Below are 23,004 nucleotides of genomic sequence, written 5' to 3'. Positions count from 1 at the left end.
CGTGCGACTGCGAGGTATTAATGGAGTCGGTTTCGAGCAACAAAGCACTTAAGCGCTTTAGAAATGCGGACGGTTAATACCCGTTTTCGACGTGGTGTTTCGCTGTAGCGCTGCAACGCTGTCAGGTTATTTCCACCGCGCGATGACTCAAGCCTCGGTAAACAGTATGCGGGGCGATGAGTCACCGTTTTACACATTCGCGTATAGTGTTTGAGCAGTGTTGTCAGTCTACAGTTGGACTCGTCAAGTGGGCAACCGAACCGTTTTAGGCGTTTATATCGCAGATTTTACTGCAAAACGCCTAGACTTAGCCGGGAACTGACGAGATAAACAACTCTTACAAACATTTAGTGTGTATTGAACAACCAACAGGAACAAGTTTGCGTGAAAGTGTAGTGGTAGTTCTAGTTTTACGGTTTATGTGTGTGCGTGTCACTAGTGAAACGGTCGATAAAGTTGATGATCGTCTTATGCTATTTGTGAATTCCTTCCATAGTTATATTTGTGATTCTAACAATGCCTTCTAACAAGAAGTTGATGTCCAAAATGAAACAGATTGCCCAGTGGATTTTGGTTGTACATGTGGTGAGTTCCCTATTCCTTGTTATGCTTTCTTCCCACAGGTTAACAATGATAACTACATCTTCGACTGTTTTGTCATTTGATTTGCTTTTCAATAATAGTTTGATGTAATTAATTGAATGTTTTGTTTACCAATCCCACTGTAACTACGACCCAATGGAATGCTTTGCGTAATCCCACAGTTTCGAACTTTCCTATATTGAGTAAGCACTTAAGTTGTATCTGGCACCTGCCTTGTGAAGGTCTCAGATTTGCATTGTTTTGTGCTTAGTGTTGAGATGTTGAGAAAGCTCATGTAATCTTAATTTCTGCGTCGATTCCAAGGTCTGCGTGTAATGCGTAAGTATTTATTGTTTGTTGTTTTATTTTGTCATGAATCACTACGTGCTCTCCTGGCATCCTGCGTGTGTCTTCGTATTACTTAACTTTTAATACTAAACAACTATTTCAGTAAAGGTTACTTATATACAACAACAGACCCTTCAGGGTTGTTGATGTTAAGTACGTTGTTATTTCAGAAAGATACTAGAGGAACGAAAACAATCAATTTGTAAAAAAAAAGTCATCTTTGATATTCTGTTAAATATTCAGTTTGTCGCCTTGACCGATGTGAAATCTCAAATTAAACAAATCATAAACAGTCACAACTCACTACACTTTATTTACATTCAAATCATGCTCCATAATCGTGATTACGGCAATCCTATTAAATATTGTTACATCGCTAGAAATCGTATTCCAGTAGCTAGCGACCTTAAAACCCTATCCAAAACTCAAACCTCTAAACACTGAATAGAACACAATAAAACATCGCAAGGAACTCAATAAATAAATCCAAAGTTAAATCGAAACAGTAGTAGATATTGATTAGAATTCGCCGCCGATCCCTCGGGTTGACTTAACTCAGTTACGAGTTCAAAGAGCAAAGTTTGTTCCGATACACAGGAGCAATCTTTGATTCGAAAAACTCCAACAAGCGTAAATGTAACAGTTTTACTGGAAATAGGGTTTCAAAACAAAAGCTAAGAAAAATTGTTTTCATGCGTCTAGAACTTCACCATCACCCTATAGAGCTTTGTTCTAGAATAGCTTTCTTAAAAATAATGATACATAAGGACGCGTAAACAATGAAACTAACAGTCTCTCAGAGTCTACATGATAACTCTTTGCACTTATTAAGTAAATTTCGAAATCATACGTAGGTATAACTAAAAATACCTACGCTTAAACGTAAAATACAGAGAAAATGGAACAAAAGATGTCGCACTGACGAACTTAACGACAGATGTTCAATACGTGCCAAACAAGTTTTCGAAATCCGTTTCCTTGCCTTTGAGTTCTTGTCACTTGCAATGATTTATCTGAAACAGATTCTCGGTTGCAACTTTGTGGAATTACATCCAAAATTCTCACTACCCCGAGATTTTTTTCTCAGGTCTCGGAGATAAAGAACAATAAGATCTGTAGATATAATTCCTTTTAAGACACTAACAATGACGTCATTTCTTCCAAGGATACGGCTTACGGCTTAGTGAAAACAGATCTGTCTTATATATATATATATATATATTACTTATACATTTTAATGTTTAATAACGAAATATTTAAAGGGCAATAGGATTCTTGAGAAAGTGTCGAAAATTCTTCCATAATTGCTCCCTTCATTGAAACATTTGTGAGGGTCTACTTGAGGAGCCCCCGGCCCTTTGGATTCGGACTGGCAACTTAGTAATTAAGCTTATTTCCTTCCTCCGCTTGTTTTGTCGTTTGCAACAATTGTGTGTCTAATTTAGTCAAGTGAGTTTAACGCTTTAAGTAAGCTCTTATGTAGACACTTCCTCATTAAAATGGTTGTTAATAAGGACAATGTACCTTTCAAAATCATTATTTTCACCTTATCACGTGTCTTCTGAAAATGCTAATGTATGTGGTAAGTGTACAAGCTACCGAGTATCGTATAATTGAAAAATACGCCTTGTATTGGATATGAAAGTGAAAATAAAAAATAATCTGTTTAATTCGGTTGCACGGGGCCTGTTTGCGGTCTCTGGTTTGCAGAACGTGACCAGACAGAGGTTGGCGGTGTAGGAATGACCGTGCCAATTGTCTACTCGACGCAGTTCAGTTTTAACGAGGCTTACTGCTTTTTCTAGATTTCACACTGAAATATTCCAGTGTCAATTGTATGCTTTTGTTTGTTGTTTTGTTTTTACAGCTTTGTCTTTTGTTGTTTTGTTCGACTTCGCTTGATGAGATGTTAGGACAGATGACAAACTTTTTTAGCTCTACGAACAATATTTTGCAATTAAGTTTTGATTATTGTTTTGCATATTGTACATAAGGAAAAGTTACGAGGTTAAAGTTGTCAAATCCAACCAAAACATTCAGATTAAGAGACTTATTTATGTTTTTTTATCTGCAACGTAGTACGTATTAGACATATTAAAAGAATGCGTTGTTAAAATAACGATGTAGTTTGGCGTCATAGTTACTATCGTAAACAAAGTACGCGGCAGACACTAATGAATCATTCCAGTCTCGTGCGTATCCTAATTTTTTACGTATGTTTTTGCAACATTTATGGAAAAATTACAGCCTTTACAGATTTTGCTTAGAATACGTCGTTTGCGAATGTTTCTTAATTAAATTTACACGAGATGTTTGTCTAAACGCTTATCGGCATTGACTTTATGGCAAACACTAAATCTGATGGTGACGTGTGGAATTTTTTCGAAGCAAGTAAATTGACCTACAAGACGGTCTTTTTGTGTATGTCACGCGACACTAAGCGTACTATTTTGGGCCGGGACGCCGAGAGGCGTGTCTCCGGTATTAATACATTAGGCCCGGCCGGTGAGTCATATGCCGTCTGAAAGCTACGTCTTGTTCCACATCCTTCATACTCTTCGGATTACTCATTGCGGGCGAACCCGGAATCGTCGAAAGCTTGCACTTTCTTTATATCGTGACATTGGCTTTTATTGTTAACAATTAGCGCTTGTATGTATACTACATTATTGCATGTAAGAACAAAGGATTTATCAACTATATAATTATATGTACGTAGAGATCTTTAAGCTTCTTGAGTTTGTTTGCATATTATCTTCATTGTTTATTTACAAATGTGTTGGTACTTGCATTCTGAAATATAAATAGAATATTTCAACTCAGTCACGATTTTGAGTCACGTTTGATTAATAAAATTAGGTTTGTAGCAAACATTCATTTGTCACTTGTGTATTCGATATTAAGAGTTACTTTTTGAAGAACTCGGCAAATTTCTGTAGCTATGAGATTAGTTTATCTATCGGTCTTACAAGAAATCTTTAAAGCAAGCCCAACTGCCTTGCCAATGATGATAATAGAGTACTCATAGATAAGTCTTATGATAACATGCAAAATCGATATGAAATTTATCACCTTTATACAATGATTCGAGAAACTAAAAATACATTATAGCCGTGTTAATGTTTTACATCTTGGACGTCAAAACTTATTTCAATTTAAGTTTTATTAAACATGTAACTAAAGTTTTTCTATTAAATTGAGGTAGCTAAAGAATCATGCAGTTCGCTGTATATACGTGATGTACGTGATCACTGCCACTCGAAGATGTCTATTTTATAATTGTATAATCAACTTCTAATATTCAAGTCAAGTAAGGTTTTTGACAGTAGCATTGCTGTCTCTAAGGACTAAGTTAATATGTCACGAGTAAGTGTTTCTCTTACCCAAACTTTAGACTAAAATGGAGCAGCATTTAATATTACTGTTATTTGGCCGAAACAAGTGTGGCGATGGTGTTAACTGAGGTGAACCTCGAGTTTATTTAAGGGTCTGTTCAAGGATACAGTCGATAAAATTATCGATACGAATATTGATATTTATATCGAAGGCCTAAAAATAGTGATAACTAATAATATCTAAATATTCAAGACGTCATTTTTTCTTCGCCGACCTATTCGTATAAGAAGCGAGATATTAAACTCTTAGATGGTCTGTTTTAATGCAGATATTCCATTTTTCGATATAATAGTATCGTATCGGTTATACTTTTTATATCGATAATTTAGGGTCCATAATATCGAGGTTTTGATACATCGTAGTCAAAATTCACGTGTTCATTGTTGCTAAGTTGTGTATAGGTACATACAGGTATCATTGTATAAGCCAAACGTTTGCACGTCACGACCTTAGCAACTTTATTTGATGATTCAAATAATTAGCATAACGACGCCGACGAAAACGTGTAAAATTCAATATTAGGTATTCTATCACTTGATTGCTTATCCTCGATTAGATATGCGTTATCATGACTCATACTCATTCTGTTCACATATGAAATGCAATAGTTGACCTCCCTTGGTTGTACGTATTATACACACGTGCACCAACTATTTACTTCCTTATTAGTGTAATAGAATTTAATTTATTTACCCACGTCGATTGGTTAAATCGTTGAATACTTTATGATATTTGATTCTACACTCCTTATCTAATTATTTGTCGAACATTTTCAAAGTTTCATTATCAAGTTTTTTTTAGAATATGAGTATAGATGTAGATATATTTTTTATCTGAAATTTTTGAACAGTTGCCAATAAAGTAATAATGATTTGTCAATTTTACTTAAATCTCACAGTTATTGCTTTGATTTTATGTGATAAAATATCAACATTTGAATGCATGCTATTACATAACATGACCTCTATCGCTTTTAAATTTTAATAAATAATAATCATTCACAATCTGTTGACTGTTGTTGTTCTAGTAGACAGTAATCGTCCAATTTAGATCTTTGGTACGCAAAACACATACATTAATTATTTAAAACGGCGTATGACAAACTAACAACTTGTTCCGTCAGTTGCGTCATTACAATGTAATCGATAACCCCTTTCTACGGAAGTACACGCGTCGTAATGTCAATAAAATTGGGTCCTTGTTGTGATCGCGTTGACCGGCTTCCCTATTAAGGCAGGAAGTCGGCTATTAGCGCTACAAGTACACCATGTCCGTATGAGTCGTACAGGAAGTGAATTGTGAACTATTCCCCCATTAGGCGTTACGCTTGATGAATGGGTAGAACATGTGTGCTTGAGTTGAATCCAATTTGATCCCCTCAAACTAACCCTTCCGATTCAGTGGCCGCATTGATTTGAATTGGTGAATAAAATCATCTGCATCAAGATACGTTAGAGTGAAAAAGTGTTTTTTGCATTTTTTCCATTTGCAATATTATTGAATGTTTCTATTTAATTGAATTGTTTAAGTAGGCACACTTTACAATACGTGAGATGTTCCGAAATGCTGATTAGTCCTTTATTCATTGCTAAGTGAAATAATTAACGTCTTCGTCAGTCTGTTTTTCTAACTTTGGTTTCATTTTGGTTACGGACTAGATATTTGCATACTATAACAGTCGACTTTGATGTTGCTTCTTTTCTAAATTTTGACGAGGTCCTCGTTCAATTGAGAAGAAAATAAATATAGAGAGAGTTTCCTGCGAGTTCTAATTAAGCGTTGAGGCAAAATATGCAAATGGCTGGCAGAAATCGCTGTAGACATCGCAAATCAAAACGGGGGTGGCGTGGCCGATGTTTAATTATGTAAATAAATTTTCATGCGTAGCAAGGAATCGTTAAACAATGCGCCAGATGAGGCTCCTCTCAATGGTAAAAGTTTGCATAAAGAACAGGCCTCAGGGCAGTTTCGTAGAACCGGTTCGCAATCCTTTATTTTCTTTTTAACGTCTCCCCCACAACGCTTAATGAGTACCCTGTATGTTTATTTTATTATGCTATAATTTATACTTATGTGCGCAACTGTACTGTTTACCTGGTCTAATACTTAGTTGATACTTTTGGTATTTCGAATGTAGGTGTTCAAGTAGTTTGGTATCAGATTACACAAACGATTACGTAAAGTATCGTACGCTGAACTCTGCGTTTACGAAAACAACTCTCGAGGTTGAACGAATTTAAGTGTTAAATTCACCCTTAATGAGCGCTTCGTAAGGAACCCTCAATGGCCGGAGGCGCGGAAGCGAGATCCCATCACCGGATCTAATGACTTGACACATACATTTTATTTATTATAGATATATGCCTTCATTATTGCTAAGCCGAGATTTGTTACTTGCAGTGAAAGGGTAGATGGATCAGGGCAGATTTTTAAGCATAACTTCGCAGCTTTCTGCTTTATTCGTATCACGATGGTGCAGATAGGCAAACAAAAATTATTAAACACATGAGGCATTTTGACGTAATTAATTTTAGTAACATGATAAAACAGTTTTTTTATTATAGCATTGTAGTATAAAACGTTAAAAATCGTCATATTCATATTTTCCAATCTCTAACACCTAATGCCAAATGGACAACAGAACACATTCCCTGAGATTGACCGTAAAATTTGTCTCGCGACTAAATTTGGCTGGCCTTTAAATGTTATCACCTCATCGTATCGCGAATGCAAGCACAATATCTCATAATATTCTTTATATCCGTCCTCATAAACACAAACGGGCCCGGTAATGATACCCGGTCGAGGGGAGAGACGCCTAACCGCCCGTTACGGTCCTTGGATATGTGACCGCTGCATTTTATTACCACTTTACTCTGCCACATAATCGACCTTCGTGATGAAGGGCTTCTTTCCAACTAATAGTCACATGGCATCCGACGTCTCTCATTCCATTCTTCCATTGTAAAACGCCCCTAAATTTATAAAATTGCTCTTCTTTCACGTGTTCGATTAACGGTTTAAATCATAAATGTCCCTCTGCACTTAAGTGCTATGTAATTAATCTTGCTAGATAGGTTTTATCAACGCACTGATTAATCAGTAATTATAATTTGGTTAACTTATGCAGGATATATGATTAAATAATCTGCAATAAGGATTAGTGAATCAATCAAATCAACTTTGATATATTTGTTACAGGTTGAATTTATAGAAGCATACTGCACACCCAAAGACACAGCCAGGCGTTCACCGCAACGCAGTCGCCGATCGCGCGAAACTCGTCGTTCGCCAGAGGCATCCAGATGGAGATACGACTCTCGCCGTCACAACTACGACTTTGAGTCGTGCAAGCGGCCTTACGAGTACGAATCGAACAGACGTTACTACGGCCGAGACTACGACGGCGATTCGGGACGACGTGCGTTCGACCCGGAGTCAGCACGACGACGCGCAGATTACGAATCGGCAAGGCGGACAGACTTTGATTTGTCCGCGCCGGGTGTCTCCAGACGCAGTCCTGACAGTGCTCCAGAAGGCTCGGCGGAATCTCCGCCAGAACCGGCGCCGTCAGCTCCATTGAAGCAAGACAGACAGCCAAGGCACCGATCGCAACCATACTACGAATCTGGTAAGTACATTTGTTGACCAATCTTGTAAAACACTTCTGTTAATCAAACGTGGCTTAACACTTGTGATTAATGAATAATTATCTGAAGTTTTTTTTTTTAAATTTCATAATGAATGGCATTTGTGGATATTTTTTATTTCAAACATGTAGCGGTATTATTATCACTATGATCATATTAAAATAGATATTTCGTTAAGCTCTATTTACCAATTTTTACTTTTTTGATGAAATCGGAGTCTTTACGTCCGGTCGTGGTGTAACAATGCGCACGTTGCATATACGCATACAATAACCCAATGCAATAACCGCAAGGTTATTCATAAATGGTCAGAATTTGTAAATGAATATTTTCGGTATTGCATTTCCTATAGTAATACTTATGTAACTATTCGATGCAGAAGTAAAGATATCAGAATAACTATTTACTTAAAAAAGCCTAAATCTTTTTCGTCACGAATTATAAATTATTGCTATGTTTGTGGCAGTGTAACCATAGGTAGATAACAAGTTCATAATAGTTTTTTTAGAATGATGCTAACTAATTCCACACTTCCGCTTATATAAGGCCTATTCGTCAACACAAAGAGCCTTTTCTTCTAACAACAACGCGGCGAAGCCTTGTTAGCTATTGTTCTACTGCGGCTAAAAAAAACGTGTATCTAGTCCTGCCCATACGCCTTAAGATACCTTGGCATACTTTGTAATCTGTAGAATCGGGATAGGTACTAACTACACTACTATCACCATTATACATTTTCCTTTCGGAGTTACTTTTGGACGTATTATTTATTTTAAAGTCCTTAAACTACAACTTTGAAAGTCTTGGAGCTTTTTCGACATCGAGTTTGTTCAATTTTCACTTTTCATCTGTAGTTTTACATAATTGATTCTTTCAATGAAGGATTTCTCTTAAATGTTGAACACAGTTCACAAAAAGTATTTCGTAAGCATCAATTGGCTAGTAAGCAGCTGGCAATGTAATAAAACTATTCAATAAATTTTCCATTCAGAGATAGTATAGAAACTTTGTATGTGTATTCCAATTGAGCGAAGCGCTAGCATTGATGAAAGCATTCCTGAACGGGATGTGTGCAATCTGTTATAACCGGCAAAAGGTAATATTCAGCTGTGAATGGAAGATTTGTATTGAAAACTTCGGGCTAGTGGATTTTCAGTCCCAAGATTGAGGATTCTATAACCAAAAGATACCTCGGGTATTCTTGTTTGGATTTTATGTTTCGAACAAAAAAGTGGACTACCTCCACTTCTCGTTTCCTTTTGTAAAATTAACGAAAGGGATAACATTGATGCGATCAGAACAATCTGTTCAGCGATTTGCAAGACTAGCTCATACAAGTAAACTATTAGAGATATTTTAATGTCGTTTAAATATGCATGAGGTTTGTGAATGGCAATTACTTTAAATAGCGTCATCAAATCGCGTCAATCGCATTCATGTAGTACATGTCAGGAATTGTTGATGATGGTTTGACGTCGCAAATGAAATCTATTAGTTGCGGATTCTATAAATTTACGTCGCTGGGTTCAGTATAACTCCCCACATCGGGGGATTTAATTCTCTCCTTATATAATATAAAAACAGTACTTATAGGACCGTATTTCCTATATATTGATAATAATCAGGTCTAACAGCTTAATGTCCTATTCGGCTTGAGAGCGCATGTTTAGCCAATGCCTGTTAGCCAACCAACTCTCAACCACGCTTCAGTTCAGCTTCAATCATCAGTCCAACCAATTAATAGCGATGAAAAAATCGATGTGTAAATGACATCTGCAACGATGCTCATTTAATACATCAGAAGTGAAGCTATTAGGGATTATAGGCCTGAGCTAATAAAGCCGCACTAGCATGGAACACAATGGGAAGTTTTAATCAGGCCTTTTCCGTTCGTTCGCGTCTAGACTGGGAAAATGTCCCGCAACACAGAGGCTTAATTGCAAAACGCTTTCAACTATGATTTTTTCCTCTCACATTAATTCCACGAATGGATTGCTATGAGTACGAGTAACTCTTGCACGTAACGCACGTATAATGGATTCAAATTGCACACGTATGTAACGCATTGCTACTATTGTTTTAATGGAAATAGTTGTGCCTTATACGTAATACGTATTTTTGTGGAATGGACGTGGAAAATGGATTTTACATTTATATTATATCTGTAATTACTTCGATCGTAGATCTATTGGTCGTTATACGATAAGAAGCAAGGATTGGGGATTTACCAGAACAGTTAGAAAATTCGCAGTCTATATTTCTTTCAAAATTTCCGGAATTTTCTCCTCCAGATAATTTATGGATTTCTGCTTCGGATGGGCTTCAAAAAAAACGAATGATATCAGAGATGTATAAACTCTACTCGGGATAGTTTTAGCCAGCGTTTAACTCGTCTGAAAAAATATCTCAATGGATAATTATGAAAAATGACTCGGACGGTTTCGAAACTACATTGACGAATGTGTAGCGTAGTTCTCTTGCATGCCATCCCCTTTAATTTGCCTACGACTCGTCCTAAGGGTTGCGATCCATTTATGAAACAATACGGTTGCTCTTGGCACGGGGAATGGGGTGTTTGCAAGAAAACTGAACCCGATATCTACTATTTACTTGTATATTACACGAGAGATTATTATTACATTAAAAAAATAAAGTAGTGTAAGTTACTCCTTACACTAAAATCAAAAAGCTACCACAGAAAGTCCTATCAAATTCGGTTTAGACGTTTGGGAGAATAGCCAGATCAATCAGAAGGACGGACAAAAAAATGTTTTTTTTTTACCTTAATTTGTAATAAAACGGTATTATTTTGACAATACAAACAGACACATCAATTTTATTTCCTAGTTTAGTTTAGTATGTTGAACATACCCAAATAACCCTAGACCTCTTTCCTAAGTTAGTTCAGTTGACGTTTTATTTAATACGTAATGTCTAAAGTTCCCCAGTCCATGTTTACGTCATTCGAGTTATGCCACTGATAATAAAATGTTTATGTAATCGTTGATATTGTGAGACTTCATGTTTATTACGGAGTTACATTTATATTACAAATCATTATTATACAAGTACATACTTTTATGTTACGTAAGGTATGACAAATTTCTATCTGATGATAAGTCACTATTGTATATCAATATGATATAGGCCTTGCTCAAGGTCGATCAGAAATTGTTTACCTAAGAACAGAGTTAGGAGACCACATAGGAATAGGAATCGTGCATAAAGGAGCACATGAGGCCAGCTTCTGAATACAAGACAATATTATGTTTAACATGTTGAAACGTACATTCATAGACTTAAATATTTCACTTCTTTTACTTTTTCTCTATAACCATCCATTTTATTCTAGTAATTCCAAAAACACTTTATCAACCCTAAACGAACAAGGTCCCAATATGGAAATGAAAAAGGTTTGAAAATTGCTTCGTGCCGACAGATTACCTTTAACCTTTCGGCGTAACGCGTTTCCGAAAGAGATTTAACATGTTAATAGCTGCAATTCAACAAATTTCGCCGGCAGCCCGGTCACCCATGTGGAAAAGCAATTACGTCACATAATGACGTCACTTAGACTTTCCCCCGTGTTGCTAATAGACAATTTGTAGAGTTTTTGTATCGACTGGAGCATGGGTGACACATTGAAATTGAATATTGATTTTCAAAGTTACACACTGAGTTTTTAAAATCATACATTTTCTGATGTTTGGGTTATACTGGATCGAAAAGTAACTTATATTTTTAAGAGGCTCAGTAATTTAGACTGATAGTTGAGTTTCATACAAAAAGTAAGGCAGTTTCATTGTTCCGTGATTGTAATTGTAATTATTTATTTGAAAAAATTAAAATAATTTATTTGCATGTGATAATTAATAACTAATTTATATTTACGCAGACGGCACCTAACATATTAAACAGTCATATTTTGAATAATTAACCTTGACTAATGTTTTTGTATTGCTGCAGAGTAATCTGTAAAGCGACTTACGCCTTACCCATTTTTAATAATATGCCAAGGTTTGTTAGCGGAATAAATAATTTTCCTCATATGTTTGCATACTTACTTGTCGCTAGTAGGGAGCTTAAATCCAGACATTTTTGTGTTCACCATGCATTCAGGAGGAGGTCTTTGTTACGCGATGCAAGGAATTCTCATTAGGGTATTTCTGTGCCTTTCAAATAACATTAGCTTCGTATGTACGGGTTTAAAGAGGTTAATGCATTCATTAACTGAGCATGGTAAAAGTCCTTCAGGTTGATTGAAATGAAAAAGTCGGTCCGTTTGTGTCGAGTCTAACAACACGTAACCATCGTATTGCGTGAGTTTTGTAGATTTGTTTTCTCTGTGTCCAAAAAATTACCAGCATAAATCTAAATTCCTGTAGTCTTATATATATAGGCGTGTAATTTAGGATATTCAAAATAAGCACAATAACGAAACTAATGTTGGAAGTTTAATGAAAAAAATAAAACGTATGCCCATATACCTGCGTTATTGTGGGGAAAATAATGAGGAGTACCCATAACGTCTTTATGATCGGTTGAGCTCTTGAGGGACGTGAAAACGCGGCCCGGACGTTCTTTTAAACGACTCCACTTGAGACGAGTCTCGACTGCACAGCCAGGGTTGGAGCGTGTCGTTACTACTCGCATTTATCTCTAAAACTTTTGCAACCTCTCGTGTTAACCGTATAAATATTCGCGGGTCGTTTTATTCTAACAACCTACTGACGAAATCGTTAGCAGATGTAGGAAAATTTAACTTTACATAAAATTTTATTTTTTTGTTATAGAAACATCATCAGACGATCGGTCCACGTCGACAGACGGTGAAGAAGACGAGTTTGGCGAATTTGATCCTTTTGCTACCGCACCGTCTCTTCATTCTCCAGACAGTGCGCGCTCCGATCCTAGATACGCCAACGCACCTCGCAGAAATCCAAGCCCTTATTACTACGGTGACCTGTTTAAGACAGCGCCTCCCCCACCTGCTCCGTCAGCTCCGACAGTGTCCTCGACATCATCTTCTCGTGGACCTCGGTACCGAAAATCTGCCAGTCTAGACGCTCCTCACGTCGCTCAACGACCGAACTTACCGAAAAGATTCTCGGTGGCGGAGGATGGCTTCCGTGAGTTAGAGCGCTCATCGTCTTCGTCCGGGGAGAGCGCGTGGATGCCGCCGAGGCGTCGCGGGCGCGACGCGGCCGGCTGCGCGTGCGCCGCGCCCGAAGATGTAGAGGAGCACCGGCCATCTCGCAGCGTTTTTTACGTGCCGGCTCCTCTGCCACGCTGGCCGCAAGAAATGACCACCCGACAGATTTATGAAACGGCGTTCGATTGCAAAATAGCTCGTTCCGACGATGACTTGGACGACTTCGACCGCGTTAGCAACCATCCAGCACTTCTGCAAGCAGAGGAACGCAAAGTTATTTCTTCCGCCTCATCCGCTTTTGAAGCGGTTGAGCGTAGCGAACCGGATTATAAGGGTCGCCGCAAGGTGACCATGAAAACGGACAGCGTACGTCGCTCTAAGATTCCCACAATACGTCAAAAGAGAGAGAATGAAAGTAATGCATCTGCTCTCTCAGAAGAATTAGAAAAGGTACACATTGAAGATGAAGACCGAACAGCATCAACATCTCAATTGCCGTTACGTGGATATACACCTTCACCTCCATCAACTGCACCATTGCCGACAAAATTTCAACAGAAAGATGGATCTGCAATGAATAGTATAAAAAGTGCTCCAAACTTGCCTCAGTCGCAACCAGCACATCCTCGTCTAAAAGATTTAAGACTGCCTGTGAAGTCACTTCGAGCTCGTGACACTCCCACAAGTAGCGATGCGAGCATGGCCGATGTAAAGGCTTCAGTTTCAACTGAACTCGATGTTGGACGTCTGCGAGACTCAAGCCGTGAATCTCGAGACGGTGATGAGGAGAGGGTACAATTGAAGGACGGTATTTTTTTAGAGATTAAGGGTCGACCCACATCCGATTCTGACACACCAGAATTGAATCGGTATACGGGGCCTAAGGGGGTCGGCCCTATAATGGAGTTTAAAGGCAGGCCCAGTATTGCTCGCCCGCGCCGTAAGTATTCAAGCACAGAAAGCATGGCTACAAGTAGTAGCGGCGGCAGTATGGAGTCGCTCCGAAGCAGTAATAGTGAGGGAGATAGAAGTAGTAGTAGTTCCGAGAGTCGGCACTCATCTTCTCTCAGCTCTCACAGCTCTGATTCAGGAAATGTACCTTTTACAAAATCACATCACATGCAATTGTCGGGGTTTGGACATCACCCGGCTAAACTGCACATTTTGAGCCCCATATCTGATAAATCTTCTCAAGAACCAGCGTCGGAAACGTCCGATAACAACAAGAACAATAACTCTCAAAAAGTTTCGCCCGAGGACGCCGAAACTGGAAACACAACTATTCAAACTACAGTAGAGATAGCGCCTAAACCAAAAAGGCGCGCTTTGCAGAATAGGAATCTTTTGAATCTTACGTTCAGGCATTCAACGCCCGGTGATACAGAAATTCAGGGCTCCGATAGCGGCATATCGATTCACTCCCGTGAAGGTGTTGATTCCCGGAATGCATTTATAAACTTCAAGAACAGTAATATGGAAGAGGAGCGTAAAAACGAAGATGTGGATTTATCGGATCTTCCGTTCGACATGCCAAAATTGCGAAGACGACGAGCTGAAGCAGAAGTCGACTTGCGAACGTTACCATTCGATATGCCTAAATTACGACGAAAGTTAAGGGGTCAATCCCTGCAACTTAACAATGATTTTGGGGAAGCTATCTCCAATGCTTCATCTAGTCAGAGTGTACAAGACTTAAATCAAGGTTAGTATTCTTATATTTTTATGTCCACTTCTTAGTTTTATATACGTAGAAAAACATTCGGATCAGAATAAAAAGATTTTCTCTGTCAGTAGTATTTACGTATCCTGACGAATAAATCTTACTCGGAGGGTGTGTCAGTTCATATCCACGGGTGTCGCTAACTCGAACCGACCGACACCAAATTATGCCGATTAAGACGTATGACTCCGAATTGCTCCACAAACTTCTGTGGACCAACGCTCACAATATTTAATTTACTTGAGTGCTTTTGAGGCAACTTTTTCCTGTATGTTACGAGCAATTTGTAACCGTTCAGTTAAATTAGGAGTGCGGGATCTTTGGTTTGACGTCCAATGGAAGTGGGCGTCTAGTGACTTTAATGGGGTTTCAGTTGTGCTTTCTTTGTGGAGACAGTTATGTGATTTGACGTCTTAAGTAATCCTGAACTCATGCATTTTTAAAATTGTGTATCTCAATCTTTCTTTAGAATTATTTAAGCTATTTCTGCCCTTTTAGTACTACACTAGGATTTCTATGGTTGTAGAATACATGCAAAAATAGATTAACTATGGTCCTCCCGTTTTCTTTTCCATTTAATAATTCCAAACTTATGAATATTTTTTTAATTTCAGGAAACAAGCATAAGGCCAAATTAACGCTGAATTTCGAAGGCGGCAGCGGTGGCTCGGGGAGTTCCAAGGGATTACACTTAAATTTGGGACCCATAGCCCCGCCTCGGGATCTTGTTGATGCTTCTCTACCACTTGACCGACAGGGGTAAGCTTTTCGAAGTTTTCTAAACATTTATTTTTTGTTTTCGAAATCTACCTACCTAGTTCCACCTAAACTAAAAAAAGTGTTTTGTGTATGACTGTATCCAGACTTTATTTTTTACACGCGATTGAGATCCTATGTATTCAAATTACATAAAATATCTGGTTAGATTTAAAAAAAATAAAGTCATGGACAACTTTGAGATAGTAATGAATATAACTTATAATGTTCCCAAATGAAGGGATATTTTAAGTATCATTATTAATACTCCCATTACTTTGATTTCAGGTGGTACCACGGAACGCTCTCGCGTGTGGAGGCGGAGGGCTTGCTCAGGGATGCAGATGAGGGCGCCTTCTTGGTCAGGAACAGCGAATCCGCAAAACACGACTATTCTCTCAGCTTGAAGTGAGTCTATTTGAACTTTTAATAATGAATGAATGATCGAATGTTTGAAAATTTATTTGATACACGGCGATAGAAGTTTGGTGATTTTAATACCGAGTCTTAAAATAAATTTATACTGATCTTAATCATGTTTGGAGTACCTTCTGTCACATTTAAATTGCTCAAAAGCTCTTTAAAATTGAGCTTTTACGCATGCATGCGTATAAGAATTACATATGCATAACATGTGATCAATTGTTAAGAGGATTTATTCAGATTCGATCTCGAACTTCTGACGAACTGCGAAAGAGACTTGAATATAACATATTAAGTGTTATCGGTATCGTCGTAATCGTAAATCGATATTATTGACATTATTTCTGCACCAATTAGCCGTTTAGTCACCAATTGTTATCAAATTACTTATATTCTACGTTAGTACTTTAAAAGTCGAATTCATGCTTCGATAAAGTATGATAAAAGATAAGTTTAGTATTGGTGACTCAGCGAATATTTACGACTTTATTATTAAGTACAGTATAAGTACAAGTAATGACTAATCTTTACGATGTTACTGCAGTAATTTAGCATAGCATACAATAATTCGGCAATTTAAAATAGACTAATTCGACAAATACAAGATTTTCCATTTAGGTCTTCAGAAGTAGCAAGATATAGTCCGCGTTAAACTGCTAGTCCGCTCAGAATATAGAACTTAACCGCGTCGCCATAGCAAATTGTATGACTACACCTGCTCGCTACAACTTCGGAGTGGACTAGCAGTTTGACGCGGACTATACCTACTAACCTGTAATTGTACTTGAAGTTGATCCTGGCGCCCATGGTTGATAACGACCATTGCCCACTACACTAGCGGCTTTATTAGACTTGTTTAAAAAAAAAAACAATGTGAGCCGTCACGGGACGCCTGGCAGATGTGAAACATCGACATTATTTTGTAAAAGTAATATGCAGAAAAGAACATATTGTGATAGGAACTAAATATGTCATAATGATAAAATAAAATTACAATTACGATTTTTGTGCATGGCGACGCGTCGCCACACCGTACACACTACTGCATATAGACTGTATATATGTATATACCATCGTATAGCGTGGCGACGCGTCGCCACGCCAGAAATCGGTTTTACGTGCGGCTATAGATGTTTCACATCAAAAACAATTTTATACTAAACTAGTAACTTTTTGTCACCAGATCAACCCGCGGCTTCATGCACATGCGCATATGCCGGGGCGGCGAGGGCTACACGCTGGGCGGCGCGGCCACGGCGTTCCCCAGCGTGCCCGCGCTCATGCGCCACTACGTCACCGCCCAGAAGCTGCCGGTGCGAGGTGCAGAACACATGGCGCTGTCCACACCCCTGCCAGCTGTTCTACTGTAAACATAGGTTCTACGACAAACGTGCTTCGGAGTTCAGTTTTGAGGGCCATTCGTAAACTGTCACACGGAAGGAAGTTCACGTGAATGAAATGGGGAGGCGGGGGTTAAAGATACAAAGATTCGTAACGATACCCTTGAATTTAATTTGCTTATTATTTTTGTCATTTTTAAATTTATTAGGAAACTAAACATTAAGACAGTCAAAAACGTGACACGTGACTAACTATGGAGTAAAAGTGTGTGAAATGCTATACAATATGTGTGACTATATGGATGGCCCCTTATTGCCAAAGATTTAAATCGCTGGATATGCTTACAAGCTGAAATTCTGTAGCGTTTTTGTATGTGTAGTCGTGTACGTAAAATTCTTATGTGCACACACACTTATTGACCTCAACGTATATAGATTACGTGATGGTATTTCTTAACAGCAACATATTTTTGAATGAAATATCGTAAGCAGTTTACTCACATTGAAGTATTGTTGCGGTATTTACTTTCTCTTTTGCATTTGAATTGAGTGCGCTCCCGCATTTCGCTTGACAAGTGTCGAAACCATATCTAACGATTTAAATCTGTGTTTATTTTCCAACTCGATACGAGTTGGTCATTTTGATACTTAAATAGCAGCAGTTTAATGTATTTATGTATAGGTTTAGGTGTACCCAGTGAATAATACCAAAGAGTTAGGATACGCTTAGTATCAGCTAAGGAATGAATGCGCTCAGTAGACGCACCATCGTGTATATGTAACGTATACGCAAAGATATTATATAAGTGTAGATATATCGCGTGCTGATATAAATTACTTTGAAATATTTTTAATTTGTGTGTGTCGTATAAAGACATCTATGTATCTGTGTGAATGAATATTATTTTCAAGATACTAAAACAATCATTACTGATCCAGTTGATTTTTTACTTGCATTTGTTGATAGTTTTAGAAACCAGTTTCGATCTAGATGATACTGGTTATGTCTAGACATATACAATATCTTTGCGTATATGCTAGTCCCTATACCGCAGCAACCTGTATTAATTAATATTTATTTATTAGCATGTATTTAATCAATGTTTCTTTTTTCACGTAACTGTGTAGGTAGCTTCTGTATTACACAGTCAAAGATATTATATACGACTAGATGGAATGAGGCAATGACATGCGAAAAATCAGTTGATTATTTCGATCAATGTGTGCGTGTCATGTGCCTATGCCGTGTGCGTACACAAGGTGTCTATGTGTGAATTTAACACTAATGTCGACTAACATTAGTCTGCATCTTTTGCCAAGCCCCATTCTAGACAATATAATATCTTTGTCCAAATATGCTTGGTATTACTCATGATTGACGTTAAGAAACGAATTAGTTACTATAGAAAATATTTATGCGTATTTATTTCAGCTATGACGTGAATGGTGATAACTTTTGATAAACTATAACCGTTCGGTCTTAATTAAGATGTTAAACTTGTCATTCAGTTTGCCGATACGTAATCAACTGGCCTAAACATTAATTAATGTTTTAGTTCTTTGTTTTATCTTGTAGTAATTTTAATAGCACAGTATAACGAAATCGCGGACATTTAATTTAAAGGTCGTTTCGAAGTGACGCGAAATGTTCTTTCGTGAGATGCGATTGGTCATACATGACCACATTAATAACTCGATACTTAATTTGATTATCGAGAACGCTAATCGCCTAAGGACTTGCGTTGCTTAGAATTGAGCTAATGAAAAGGCAGCTTATACATATCCAAGTTGTTTTTAACAAGGTCAAAACCTTTATTACCTTTGTATGCGGGTAAAATTAGTATGCCGTTTTATTTAAAGGCGTAGCACTGAACAAATTAGAATGACTCATCTGGATTTTGGGCGGTCACGATAGAAATACATTCATATACTGTGACATTCTTCAATAGTACGGTTTAACAATAGTATAATATTTAACTGTAATAGATTTTAACGCAGTAATTTTGCACTGTCAGTAGTACATTAAGCTATAGATTTTTTAATCAGTCGATTACTTATCAATAGATATCATTTAGATGTTTGAACGTGACACTATCTATAAAAAATACGTAAACATTGAAAACTCAGAATAAAAAATAATACGGAAATCATTGCGCTTATTTCGCCATCAAAATAGTGGCCGGTACATCACTATGTCACATATTAGTGAACACATTGATTATTTTATCGTTCAGGGTACGTTTAAATGCATTATTATTTTATACTTGATGCTAAGTGCATTTTTGGAGTGACGTGAAATCGGAGTAGCCGTATAACGCGGTTTCTGAATTTTTTTATTCTGAGAATTGGCGATTTTTTATAGGAAGTGTGACTTATAGTCTTGATACGTACGTAGAGATTAATAAACTCAAATTTTTGATACAGCTTTCTTACCATACTGTGAATGATTCATACAAATTTTATCTTAGATAAGATATCTTGGGTGTAATATGTATGGCACATAATAACGTAAGATCATAGAAAGAAGATTGCACATGTTATGTAACATTCACATTGACTTATTTATATTTTTTGTTATATTAGAATTAAGTAGTGTACTCTATATTTGGGCCCTTGGTATTTATAATGTAGGTTAGTTCATATTCTGTGTACGTCGTTTTGTTTTTGGTTTATATACGAAAAATTTCGTTAAGATACAGTTTTGCACGTCCGTGCACGTAAAAATCTTGAAAATAAAAAACAAAGCGTCGTGTTACAAGAATAAATTTCAGCTATTATTTTTATAGTTATTTCTGTGATTTAGTTTGATACTGTAAAAGCCAAAAAAATTTAGTGTATATATATATCTTATTTAATTGTTTGATTAATGTTGGACCTATCCAGATTGTGTACTAATTAAACGTAAACTAAAATATATAACATGATCTCATATAACCTTCCTCTGGATGCTTCAGTTACCTTAGACTTAATTTCGATTTATTTGTACCTGATTTTGAATGTACGTTGTTTGAGACTTAAAATTACGTTTTAACAGATTTATTTTGTTATATGCGATTCTGTAAGCGTTAGATTAAAGTAATGTAGTTATGTATGGGAACGAGCGAATTTTGATGTACGTGAGTTAAGTACTAAACCACCGCCAAGCAGCTTAAGCAAGCGTGCAACTAATTTTTAATATATTTTAATGTACGATTAATTACTAAATAAGGACTTAGTGCGTGAGATAAACAAAAGCGAATCAAGCGAATCAAGCTTTCATCGCTACATAAGACATTTTTTGATTTATCTGCATACAAATATGTAGACTGCTACGAATATGAAAATTCCATTCGATTTTGTTTTACTCATGATAAGGTCTCATGTATTTAACGTAGTAAGTGCATAATGGATGGTAGGGTAAAATGGATAATTCCCGTTGGAAGTTTTTAAAACGTGTCAAAATTTTTCAAGAAACGACCTCTGTTCGGTCGATGTTAGGTAAAATTATAGCTTATCGTAGTTATAATCAATTATAATTTTGAAGGTGTAGTTTGAAATGGATGATGAAATAAATTCCGTAAAAAAATTACGTCTTTTATTCGAACGATCCCACTTATGATTATTTGCCCCTTTCTATACAAACATTTTGATATATACTTTAAGCCACATATTAAATAATACCTATATAGTTCCATAAACTTCAAACTTATAATGTAAGCTTGTAGACATTATTACAGATATGACATATTAAATTACATAATTATCAAATTATATAAGTATCTATTGATAATTGAAAAAGTAACACTAACATTTACAAATTCAATAATGAACATATCAACATATTAAAAAGGCAGTTGTGGGTATTTATATACATACGGAAGTTATAGGTAATTAATTGGTTGTTGACATGATATTGTTGACGGCAATTAACTAAAACAGTAATTTTAATTTTGTTTTCATTGATAACTCTATTATAATAGGGATAATTTCAAAACTTATTGAATATCAACATCGTCATCAAAATTTTTGATCCAGTTTATTTGGTAAAGTTATACCTTTCCAACAGCGACATCTGTTCTTATTCATATGAAGCAACTCGATAACCAATGAATTTAAAAGTACTTCAGTTCTTCAATAGATGGCAGCATGTTATAATTCGTTCCATATTCGCTTGTTATTTTGTGCCTAATAATAATAGGTTACTTTTTACCGTGACAATACAGGGTTACCGGCAATTCGACACATTCACTTGGAGGGGTAAAAGTAGAGCTCATTTGCAATAGATTTTGTCATTAAGTACCCTAGCCGATAGTGATTTGTTTTTGAGATATTCAAGTTTTTGTGTTTTTATTTCTAAATACCGATTTCAGGCAAAAAATAAAATGTTCCTAAGTGAATGTCCTATTTTAATCCTATTTTTGTGCATAATCTTATACCTAACATAGCAACACTTCCTTAAAATAACAGTACGCTGTAGTAGTACTCTTAAACTTTACGTTATGGAGGTTAATTTGCTAGGGTTCGATACAACAACCCTTTTTATTTCCACTTCAGAGTGAGTTTGCATAAAAAAGATGTATGGAATGTGTTGTACAAATTATTAAAATAATAGCCCTATTTCACTAGCTTTCCAAAATGGTATAAAACTTTTATCTGCATTGACAATCACAACAATAACACAGTTTAAAGTGTTAACTAGGATAATGTGCTTTACCTGTGGCAAACAGTAAGAATCTACGCAGTACCATCTGAATGGCAATGTGTAAGGCGAAAGAAAAAGATGTCCCGGCGTTGCCCCAAAGTTTAACAGTGGCTCCCATTTTGGAATTGTAATTTTATGTTTTGAATAAATGATGTTAAGATTCAGCCGATTTTCATTTCTTTCCCATTTAAAAGGTTGCGAATCCAAAATTTACTGATGTTCTGAATATTTGTTTTTAACTAATAACTTTTGTATTAAAATGAATACCATAATATTTCGTAGCAATTTAGATAGCTAGTGAAATAGGGCTATTATTTTAATAATTTGTATGACACATTCCATACATCTTTTTTATTCAAATTAACTCTGAAGTGGAAATAAAAAGAGTTTTTGTATTGAACTCTAGCAAATTGACCTCCATAACGTAAAGTTTAAGAATACTACTACAGCGTATTGTTATTTTAAGGACGTGTTGTGATGTTAGGTATAAGATTATGCACAAAAATAGAATCAAAATAGGACATTCACTTAGGAACATTTTATTTTTTGCCTGAAATCGGTATTTAGAAATAAAAACACAAAAACTTGAATATCTCAAAAACAAATCACTATCGGCTAGGGTACTTAATGACAAAATCTATTGCAAATGAGCTCTACTTCTACCCCTCCAAGGGAATGTATCGAATTATCAGTAACCCTGTATTTAGGTATTCGCTCTGAGTGACACGACGCATTTGTGACACTACCATGCGTAGCGAAGCGATCATCATATTAGCTTTCTGACAAACATAGAGTTCAAATTTTCATTCCCGACAAGGGTAAATGATGAATTCGGAGAAATCAATTGCCACAAACCTGTATCTCAGGCCTATGGATATTACCTATATTATATTATGTAGATATAAACATAATGTATGAGAATTTGTTGTTATTTCATGGTCTGAACGAATGATAGG

At 36.6% G+C, this 23,004-nt stretch overlaps 1 protein-coding gene across 2 annotated transcripts in view; it reads left to right on the top strand.

The window, feature by feature from the left end:
- hwt (SH2 domain-containing adapter heavyweight) overlaps positions 1–20,932 on the top strand; it is a 216,687-nt gene extending 195,755 nt beyond the window's left edge. The window contains exons 1-6 of one of the 2 annotated variants that reach the window (XM_073082227.1): positions 162–585; positions 7,528–7,957; positions 12,770–14,830; positions 15,463–15,607; positions 15,893–16,012; positions 17,211–20,932. In XM_073082227.1, the coding sequence (XP_072938328.1) occupies positions 517–585; positions 7,528–7,957; positions 12,770–14,830; positions 15,463–15,607; positions 15,893–16,012; positions 17,211–17,397 (3,012 nt within the window). In that variant the 5' untranslated portion in view covers positions 162–516 and the 3' untranslated portion in view covers positions 17,398–20,932. Of the gene's footprint in view, positions 1–161; positions 586–7,527; positions 7,958–12,769; positions 14,831–15,462; positions 15,608–15,892; positions 16,013–17,210 lie in introns of those variants that run through there. The other variant, XM_073082226.1, reaches the window with a different exon arrangement.
- The last annotated feature ends 2,072 nt before the right edge of the window (positions 20,933–23,004 follow it).

This window comes from Epargyreus clarus, unplaced genomic scaffold, assembly GCF_041222505.1.
Source record: "Epargyreus clarus isolate Ecla_fem2 unplaced genomic scaffold, WU_Ecla_fem_2.2 ptg000017l, whole genome shotgun sequence".
Taxonomy (NCBI): Eukaryota; Metazoa; Arthropoda; class Insecta; order Lepidoptera; family Hesperiidae; genus Epargyreus; species Epargyreus clarus.
This window is presented reverse-complemented; position numbering and strand designations above follow the sequence as displayed.